Source organism: Vicia villosa, linkage group LG3 (assembly GCF_029867415.1).
Source record: "Vicia villosa cultivar HV-30 ecotype Madison, WI linkage group LG3, Vvil1.0, whole genome shotgun sequence".
In the NCBI taxonomy this organism is placed as follows: domain Eukaryota; kingdom Viridiplantae; phylum Streptophyta; class Magnoliopsida; order Fabales; family Fabaceae; genus Vicia; species Vicia villosa.
In genome coordinates this window covers 71,058,872-71,070,141 of record NC_081182.1, presented here as the reverse complement: position 1 = coordinate 71,070,141, position 11,270 = coordinate 71,058,872, and the positions used below count along the sequence as shown (strand labels likewise).

Sequence of the window (11,270 nt, the reverse complement as noted above, 5' to 3'; positions counted from 1 at the left end):
TTCAGTTTAATCTCTATTTATGATTTATTGAAAAGGAAAATTTTGATAATTTATGACTAAGTAAGAATTACTCTAACTATGATTTGAATTCAGATTTTCTCAAATAGTTTATGCTTAACTAGAATTTAATAATCACTTGAATCTAATCAACCAATTAGAGTAAAATTATATCAAAGCATTTCTTTCATAACCAAAAAACATTGAAGTGCCATTCTCGTAAGTGAGTAGTACTAGTACTAAAATTAGGGAATAAGAATGTTCTAGAATTTAATGTATAGAATTTAATGCATAGAGAATAATATAGGCTCTTTCTATTAAAAATTTATTTATTTTCCTCACCCCTATTTTAATTAAAAATAGCACTTACTAATATTAGAGATTAAAGTGGAAAATACATCTACATATAAATTAAAAAGGTTGAGTAAAGTAAAATTAAGAGAAAAAAAATACATTTCACTAATCACTCGTTAAGATTAAGAGCCACCCATCATCTTCTTAAACTCTTCAAAATTCACATTACCATCGCGATCGGCGTCGACGTTTCCGATCATCTTCCGGCAATCACTGAGCGAACACTTCTCCCCCAACCGCCGCATCACCGCGTGCAGCTCCTTCGCCGAGATCAATCCATTCTTATCCAAATCATACATCTCAAACGCCTCCCGGAGCTCCGAAGAATCCCCGCCGCCGGTGTGTATTTCTCCGAACTCCTTCAGATCAATGTAACCGTCGCCGTTCTGGTCAACCTCCGCCATCATCCGATTAACTTCCTCCGACGTCGTCTTAGATCCGAGCGCCAGCATCATCTCCTTGAGCTCCGCGCGCGAGATCTTCCCGTCGCCGTTCTTGTCGAATTTGTTGAAGATCTTCCGCACTTCATCGTCCATGGCTTTCGCCGAGAGAGAAAGAACGTTTTGAAGGTTTTCAGTTTAGTATAGTTCGGTTATTTTCTGTAAAGCGTGATTTATAGAAAAAGCGATTCGGTAACGGAAAAGCGATTCGGTCACGGGAACGCGTTAATTAGGTTTAAAAAAGTTGAAGATAAGAGTTTTTATTTTTTTTGAGGTGGCTTAATTTTTGACACAAAACGCGGTGTTTGAGTGAAGTGAAAGTGAAATAAGTGAAAGCGAAGGAAGAAGCGTGTTCTGAAAAATATGGTTGGAAATCACGAGATGAGTGAGATTATAGCATAGCATGTTATGTCGTGCTGTGATTGTCTGTCGTCACCATTTGTGGTGAGATGAAGGATGGTCCTAAAAGTGTGAATGGGAGATATTTAATTGGGTGTTTGAAAATGATGATAAGTTTTTATAATCAAATTGTCTCAATAAGTGCCGCTTATATGGTTACAGATTTTGGGACGTGATTGAGTTTAATTTACGATTGTAACACGCGATAATGATTGAATCAAATGTCAAAAACCACTTTGCAATAACCACTTAGCAATAGATCATTGTGGCAACAAATTTTACTTGGAGGGGAAATGTTCATCCCAACTCATACACTGTTCGTCATCTAGATGAAAGAAAAAATCCTTTTGTAATGTTTGAAATTTATAACTTGGATGCTCCACAAGACTATAAATTCAATTTTAGAATTACCCAAATACAAATAAATAATATATTCCGATTACAAAATCGTCATTTATACTTTATGTGTTAAAAAGATTGAAATTAAGATTCATCATATTCATTTATACATAATACACATCTAATATAATCTCAACATAAATTTGTCTTAATATTAAAATTCACATTCACTTCATCATTATCACATACACAAAATTCATATGAGAATTTTACCATAGATTATCACATACTTATAATGCATAACATAGAATACATAACATAACTTAAAATATATCTAAAATAACGTTAACATAACTTAGATGAAGCATAACATTAACTTGACATTTCATCATCAGCAAATGGTTCAAAATGTTTCATCATCTTTAGAATAACATTAGTTGATATCGCAAGTGTCACATCCACCTCGATTGGATTTTTATTTGTGTAACGATGAAATGTATTCCACATAACATTTACATCTACATTCGTCTACAGCTCAAACTTACTAAACTCGATCTTCCCTTTATTATCAATCATGGGTGAACGATAATCAATTTTTGCTACTCTTTGATTGTTAGTATAGTGTAAAAGATTTTCCAGTTTGAATTTCAAATCTACAAGAGATGTGTTCTTTATGACCCTAAATTCAAAAGGAGGTCTCACGTCGTTGAAGTAAACAAATACATACCAATATTGATTCATTTTGGAGTGTTTATGCTAACAAGATATGAGACATATTATATAAGTTTTAGACTATTATGGACCATACAAATGCAATCATGTCTTATGGGTTAGTCAGGATATTGAAATTTGAATTCACCCCTTTTAATTTATCATGTAGGAAGCAGACACAAAAAATCCTATCTCAAGGATTACTTCAGATATTGAAATCCAAATACACCTTTGTTACCATGTACCCCTTTTTTGATCTGAGAAGTAGAGAGGGAAAGAGCGTGGGCCTCCATCAGGGGTATTTCTTTATTTCCATTTTTTGTTATATTTATTTTGGGAATGCTCATTCCACCCTTATGTGTTTTCCACACCACCGTGAAATCTCACAAATGTCCATAGCATACGAAGATGCATCTTCGGACGAATCAATTTGCGTTTTAAGAAAAAGTACGTCCAATGATGCATCTACGTTAGGGATATTTTGGAGTTTTCAAGGGTGTGATAGACACATTAAGGGCGGAATGAACATCCCTATTTATTTTTATTTGTTATTTATTATTTTAGTCATTCATTTTGTTGAATGGGCTTTTGAGCCCATTGATTTTCCTTTTTTGTTTTTTTATGATGGCCCTTGGAGCCCCATTATTTTTTATTTTGTTTGATTTTTTAAGAGTTCATGCAAATTAAATTTATCTTTTAACAAAAAAAGAAAGTAATATATAAGTTGTCTTTTGAATATACGCCTTCTGCTTAAAAGCAACCACAACCAATCAAATTTATTTTTCCACCTAAGCGCGAGTCTTTTATTTCTTAAACAAGCATTTACCGCCCAAGCGCAAGTCCTTTTTAGTCAATGAGTCTTTTTACCATCCAAACACAATTAAACTCAATTTTACAATTAAAATCAACCAACATACAAACTTTTGCTATCCAAAACTACATAGCTTTCAGTTCTCCACTGCACTTGGGGATAATAGGAGCGAGATTTAACGTCTCGTCAAGCACCCTAATAAAAAACTTATTTTTTCTATTTATTTCATTTTTTAAATATGTTGCAATAATTAGAAGAAACCAAAATACCTTAGGCTAACACTTTAATTCGTAAAACTAATTAAGCGGTTTCTGTTGGTTACAAAGGATGTTGCATGGTGCTAATACCTTTCTCGCGCATAATCTCATACTGAACCTGAAATTTGGTTGCAATGACCATATTTTTGTTCTTTTAGGGTTTTATCGATGTTTTCCCTTTTAAAAATAAACTTCGATGACGACTTCATTAAATTTCGAGCGTTTATTCGCTCAGATATTTTTTGCGCCGCGACAGCTTCAAGTCTTTGATAAGATGTTGGAGGACAAGTAAATGATTCTCCTCACAATTACCTATAAAAGCTGAAACAACGTGATAACTGTATACCCTTTAACATCTACATTTCTACCAATATATATGTGCATAAAAACATATATCTCTTGAATGTGTATCATTTTTTGTAAAAGAGGTGAAGATTAGGGTTGTTAATGCAATCACCTTCTATAGAACTATTTTTGGATTGTGAAATTGGAAAATTCAGATAAATTGAGTCAACATCTTTAAAATAAGATGATGACTGCTTAGATGATTAGTGTTGTGTGAGAATATGAACACAAAAGGTTTAGAAGGGGTTTTGAATAGACCTATCCTCAAAAAAGAATTTTTCAAAAACATTTTAGGTCCCATAAAAAAAGCAGAGGTTTTAAAATACGCGGGAGCAAAACGCAACTTGAAGAGAGCTTGGAAGCGTCTCAATGAATTAGTCCAATAAGAATACTACAAGATATCACTATTGGCATGATTCTTTCTAATGAAAATCAATTACAAGATAACTAAAGCTGCTTCAAAATAAAGCGATTTAAAAACCTTTACATAGAAATTTATTCAAAGAATAATTGGATTTATGATGATCCAATAAGTTTGATGCATCGCGGACTTATGCTTACACATTAAAATGTTATAAGCAAGATCTAACCTAAATGATATACAAACTATGCAATGATGCAATATGTATAATAACGAATGCAGAAAATTAAAGGAGATAAAGGAAGAAAGAAGAGTACACAGAGATATATAATGGTTTGACATTCGTATTCGCTTTGCCTACTCCACTCTTTATTGGTGTAAAAACTGTAACACCCGCTTCTAACCCCAAGGAAATATTATAATTATGTAGCAAGATCAGAGTAAAATTAGCATACATATCTTAAAGGGCGTCACATTTATTTTCAAAAACAACAAAACATACATCTGGTCATAATCATAACTCTTATTTAAACTTCATGTTTCATATGCATATCACAGCGGAATAATTCTTTTCTCAGTTGATACCAATAATTTCATCTTATAAAATGAACCATGTATCAAGGCTTAGGCACTAAAGTCACATCATCATATAATCTCAAAATACAATACCAAATAAAAGAGAGTATCACAAGTATCTCTCAAAACAACAACATGAGTTCAAATAACCCCCGTGTTACATGATCAGAGCATGACTCACTATCTAAGATAAAGCTAAGTAAAAGCTAACTCCTTCGACTAATCCTCGCGAGAAGTACCGCTATCTTGAGTACCTGGGCGATGTTGTACAAAACATCATTCCAACAGAAGGGTGAGAATTCATATCATTGTGAAAATATATAATAATAAGTAATGCATAACAAACATTCACCAACCGAATTCATCACACTTCACATATTTATGTACTCAACATTTTCCAATACATTTCATATATTCGCATGTGTAACATTGCCTCACAATTCAAGATACCAAAGATAAACAACAACAATAACACAATGAAACAATTAAATAAATTATCACATATTGCATATCAAAACACAACCTTCACATCAACTCACGTAACTCAAATGCAACTCAATGCAATATGCATTTGGTACCAATCATGAACATCAGGTTCACGTCGCTCCATATCCCCACTAGGATCAAAGCCACCAATATGAACATATTGTTCACTGTTCCAAATCCCCACCATAGGACCAGAACCACCAAAACCCGAAGTATAAGCTCCCCATGAATGCATGTGCAAATAAAGCGATTTAAATCAATTACAAGATATGTCTTTGAATCGAACGAATCCGAATATATTACCCATCTTGTTCCTTTTTCTCGCAACATACACATCTACCACTCTATCCCACCTGCCGAATATTCTTGCTATTTCTCTTGTGCTGATGTCTGCTGGTAAATTGTTGACATAACAAGTAACCGATCCTGCTGCGTCCTCCTTCGTCTCGTCAGTCTTGATGCATGCTGGTAGTCTTGTTCTCCTTTTTCTTGAGCTCACGACGGTCCATTCCCTTTCCATCGTGCAAGTTGGGAAGAGGAATTAATCTTATTTTCTTTTTTAATTTTCAAGAGTTATTTGGCTGTTGGGAGAGGTGTATATCATACTATCTAGACCTAATAAATACTAAAGTCTCCCTTGATGACAAATGGTGAAATCCTCTTACTAATATGATGAATGATTCTTTCTTCTTCTACAATGGTGTCTTTGAACTTCTTGCCACTTGCTCATGAAATTGTATGTTACTATTTCCCCCGAGAACAGTTCCGTTCCGTATAGGGAACCGAGTGTCTCCATAGTCATGTGAGACTTGTTTAATTGGTATTTAAACATGCTAATGTTGTATATGATCATGGATATGTTAATTTTAATATGTGAATTATGCATGATTAGAATGAATTAATCTCAGTGCACTTAATTGCTATATTATGTTTAAATATGAATGCTATGTTGTGATGAGATGTGAATATCTTGTTAATGCCCGTTGTGTCGGTTAAATAATTGGGATTGTGTGCTTGTGTGATTTGGCGCTTGATATGTGTGTATGCTTGAATTGAAACGGGCCGGGGGCTAGGTTGCGTTATGTCCCGGGCTTTGTGATCAATGGGACAACCCCGATCGTGTGATCTTGGGCTCACACCTGAGCTACCATTGCAGTGTGCTCGTGAGTGCCGTACGGGGCTTTTTACTCACTTGGCGTTAACACACTTGCGTGCTCGGTATGGTGGCGTTATGCGGCTAAGTAGGCCTACGCATAACAGGTAAACCATCTCTAGTGGTGCCATGTAGGCTACATCACTAGGCTTTCGCCCGATGGACCCATGTGTCAAGATGGCGTATTTGAAGGATAGAAAAACACTTAGAAAGGGGGGGTTTGAATAAGTGTAGTCTAAAAACTTGAACGATAAAAACAATATGCACAGTTATTTTTATCCTGGTTCGTTGTTAACTAAACTACTCCAGTCCACCCCCACGGAGTGATTTACCTCACCTGAGGATTTAATCCACTAATCGCAACAGATTACAATGGTTTTCCACTTAGTCCGCGACTAAGTCTTCTAGAGTATCCTGATCACAACCTGATCACTCCAGGAACTAATGCTTAGACACAAGCTAAGACTTTCTTAGAGTATCCTGACCACCACGTGATCACTCTAATTACAACTGCTTAGACACAAGCTAAGACTTCCTAGAGTATCCTGATCAACACTTGATCACTCTAGTTACTTACAAATTAGTGTAATCAAATAAGAGTTTTACAAATGCTTCTGAAAAGCTATAATCACAACAGTGATATTTCTCTTAACGTTTAAGCTTAATCTCACTAATATATTACAACAGCAATGTAGTGAGCTTTGATGAAGATGAAGTTTCTGAGCTTTGAGTTGAACAGCGTTTCAGCAAGTTAATATTCACAGAATTTGATTCAGAGTTGTTAACCTTGCTTCTCATCAGAACTTCATATTTATAGGCGTTTGAGAAGATGACCGTTGGGCGCATTTAATGCTTTGCGTGTTCCGTACAGCTTTGCATTTAATGTTTCACGCTTTTGTCAACTACCTCGAGCCTTGTTCACGCTGTGTCTACTGACGTTGCCTTTAATAGCTTCCAACGTTCCTTTTGTCAGTCAGCGTAGCCTGCCACCTGTACTTTCTTCTGATCTGATGTTTGAATATAATATTTGAATATCATCAGAGTCAAACAGCTTGGTGCATAGCATCTTCTTGTCTTCTGACCTTGAAGTGCTTCTGAGCGTGATACCATGAGAACTTCAGTGCTTCTGCTTCTGATCTCAAGTTCTTCTGATGCTTCCATAGACCCATGTTCTGATTCTGCCTTGACCATCTTCTGATGTCTTGCCAGACCATGTTCTGATGTTGCATGCTGAACCTTCTGAGACAAAGCTTCTGAGCGCTGATTCGTGCATACTCTTTATATATTTCCTGAAATGGAAGTTGCAATGTATTAGAGTACCACATTATCTCACACAAAATTCATATCCTTGTTATCATCAAAACTAAGAATATTGATCAGAACAAATCTTGTTCTAACAATCTCCCCCTTTTTGATGATGACAAAAACATATATAAATGATATGAATTTGCGATCAGAAAGAGCAGACGGCTAAAGACAAATTACACAGCTATAGCATAAGCATGTGAATATGTCTCCCCCTGAGATTAACAATCTCCCCCTGAGATGAATAATCTCCCCCCTGAAATAAATACTCGAAGAACTTTTAATAATAAAAGACTTCCCTAATTATTTCGGTAGAGACGATCACATAAGCTTCCTGCTTCTGATAATTCATAGCTTCTGACTTCTGCTTCCATTGGACAGCTTCAGAACTTGAATTTCTTTAGATCCTTAGAACACTCACAGCTTCTGATTCCTGCTTCCATTTAGGACAGCTTCAGAACTTGAATTTCTTTGATCTTCAGAACATTCACAGCTTCTGATTCCTGCTTCCATTTAGGACAGCTTCAGAACTTGAATTTCTTTGATCTTCAGAACATTCACAGCTTCTGATTCATGCTTCCATTTAGGACAGCTTCAGAACTTGAGTTTTCTGGATCTTTAGAACATTCACAGCTTCTGATTTCTGCTTCCCTCGGATAGCTTCAGAGCTTTGAATTTCTTCTTACATCACTTCATGCTAGATTGTATCAGAACATTGTTGAATGTACCAGAGCATCATCAGAGCATCTCTACATCCTGAAATGTTACAGAACAAAACTAAACGACAAAAGTCAGCATGAATGAGTTAGAACATAAGATGTGTATCAGAACACAAAATATGTATCAGAGCCATATAAGCCATATAGAATATATCAGATCCAATAGACAATGTATCAGAGCAAATAGACAATGATTTGGATCATATTCTATTATCAGAATTTCTGATCATTCTTCATTCTTGCTTCTGATTCTGAAGCTTCCTAGCACTCAGCTTGCTTCAAGAATCCAAGAGCTTGATTCATCATCTTGTTGCTTCTCATGTTGGTCTTGAATCTTTGATTCCTGCAACCACACAACTTAGAAACATATGAAGCTTGCAGCTTCTGTTAGTAAAGCAACAGATTAAATCAAATCATTTATCATATATTTTCTCCCCCTTTTTGTCATAACATCAAAAAGCATAAAAGATTCAGATGTAAAGCAAGAGACAAAAGGAAAGAAAAACAAATAGGATTACAAAAGTTATGCAGAATAAGCTTTTCATTGATTAACCAAGTAGGATTACAAAAGATGTATGTTGATACACAAGTGCAACAAGCAAAGAAAACTACAAGGACACAAAGACTACAACCCTAGCCTAGTCCTAATCTAAGCCAACATATCATGAATCCCAGCGATGTTCTTTCTCTTGCTTGGTCATCAAAACTTGAAACTCTGCAAGCTTGAGCAGCTCCCAGAGAAAGAAGTAAATGAATACAAAAGAGGAACTGAGAACAGTTCACCAAGAGAGAGCGTATTCTCAGATGGGCTTTCCCTTAACATAGAAGTTAAATCCTTATTGGAACCTAACTTCATCCAATATTTCAAGAAAGTCTTCTTCCTTTGGACAGATGTTGATAACAGCATCAAAGAAGAGATCTGACTTGAGAAAAATTTGGAATGCCATCCCGAGATATGTTTCTCATCCTGTAGCCTATTAACCCTTCCATCCGTTCTATTCAAATAGATCAGCCACTGTTGAGACTTAGTTTCTTCAACTGGTTTAAAGTTTTGATGAAGAGAACTAGGCGACAGATTCATGATAAACGCTAGATCGATGAAAAATGAACTAGGGTTATGCAAAAGATGTTCATAGAAAAGTGAGAGAAAGAAAGAGAGAGCGTAAAGATTGATTGAAGAATGCAAAGAAGTGGAGAAATAAATAGAGAGAATGTGGGGAAGGAAAACGTTCTAGGGAAGGGAAACGTTTGACGGACATAAAAACGAAAAGACGGACAATAAAAGAAATGATGAATGGCATTTAATGTTATTTGACGTGAGGAGAGATAATAATGACAAAAGACGAGATTTGCACAGTTACCTAAGTAGACGTCTCCTCAACTGCACGCACGCTTGTCCAGGAATAGTGAACACGTATTTACCATCTGGATAGCCAGTTACAGCTGTTTTGCTTTTAAAGAGATTCTGAATCAACTTAGACAATGAAACGTTAGTAATAACTGAATCACAATTTCTAATTGATTTCAATCAGAACTTCTTATAAAAAAATAATCCAATTTCATTTCAGAAGATACTCATACATAAGATCTTCTCATCTTCTCATTCTGGGCATAAATCCATACTGATATTCTTCAGAATGAACTTAAACCTATCTTCAGCAAGGGGTTTTGTAAAGATATCAGCCCATTGATGGTCTGTATCCACAAAGTTTAAGGATATAACACCCTTCTGAACATAGTCCCTTATGAAATGATGTTTAATCTTAATATGTTTAGCTTTTGAATGTAAAATAGGATTCTTAGATAAACATATAGCAGAAGTATTATCACAGAAAATAGGAATTTTACTCTCATATATCTGATAATCTTCCAGCTGACTTCTCATCCAGAGCATTTGTGTGCTACAACCAGCAGCAGCAACATATTCTGCTTCTGTTGTTGAGAGGGCAATAGTAGCTTGCTTCTTACTGTACCATGAGATCAGATGACTTCCAAGAAATTGACAACTTCCCGAAGTGCTCTTTCTTTCTATTCTATCTCCAGCATAGTCAGCATCACAGAATCCTACTAAGTTGTAATCTTTAGATCTTCTGTAAACTAAACCAACATTAGTAGTACCTTTCAGATACCTTAGAATTCTCTTAACCGCTGTTAAATGAGATTCTCTTGGATCTGATTGGAATCGAGCACACAAACCAACACTAAAGAGAATGTCAGGTCTAGAAGCAGTTAGATATAGAAGAGATCCAATCATACCTCTGTACAACTTCTGATCTACCTTCTTACTCACCTCATCCTTACCCAGTACACATGTTGGATGCATAGGAGTTTTGGCTTCTTTGCTTTCAGAAAGATTAAACTTCTTCAGAAGTTCTTTCACATACTTCGTTTGATGAACATAGGTTCCATCGGAAGTTTGGTTGATTTGAATCCCAAGGAAGTACTTGAGTTCTCCCATCATGCTCATTTCAAATTCAGCCTGCATAGACTCAGCAAACTCCTTTCCAAGTGTAGCATTAGATGTTCCAAAGATAATATCATCAACATATATTTGACAAATTAAAATATCCTTTTTAAATGTTTTACAAAAGAGAGTAGTGTCCACTTTTCCTCTAGTGAAATCATTTTCCAGAAGGAAAGAACTCAAACGTTCATACCAAGCTCTGGGAGCTTGTTTCAATCCGTATAATGATTTCTTTAATTTAAAAACATGATTCGGAGACATGGAGTCTTCAAAACCAGGAGGTTGGTGAACATAAACTTCTTCATCTATATAACCATTTAAGAAGGCACTCTTGACATCCATCTGATAAAGAGTGATGTTGTGTTGAGTGGCAAAAGAAATTAATAGACGAATAGATTCTAACCTGGCCACTGGTGCAAAGGTTTCTGTGTAGTCAATTCCTTCTTGCTGACTATAACCTTGAGCAACCAGTCTGGCTTTGTTTCTTACCACTTCTCCTTTCTCACTTAGCTTGTTTCTGAAAACCCACTTAGTACCAATGATGTTAAATCCT

General features: G+C 35.6%; 1 protein-coding gene across 1 annotated transcript; it reads right to left on the bottom strand.

Moving 5' to 3' along the window:
* Nucleotides 1-344: 344 nt before the first annotated feature.
* LOC131661836 (calcium-binding protein CML24-like) lies at nt 345-1,284 on the bottom strand. Its single transcript, XM_058931474.1, has one exon. The coding sequence runs from the start codon at nt 885-887 to the stop codon at nt 474-476; it is 414 nt and encodes a 137-aa protein (XP_058787457.1). The 5' UTR covers nt 888-1,284; the 3' UTR covers nt 345-473.
* Between the last annotated feature and the right edge of the window lie 9,986 nt (nt 1,285-11,270).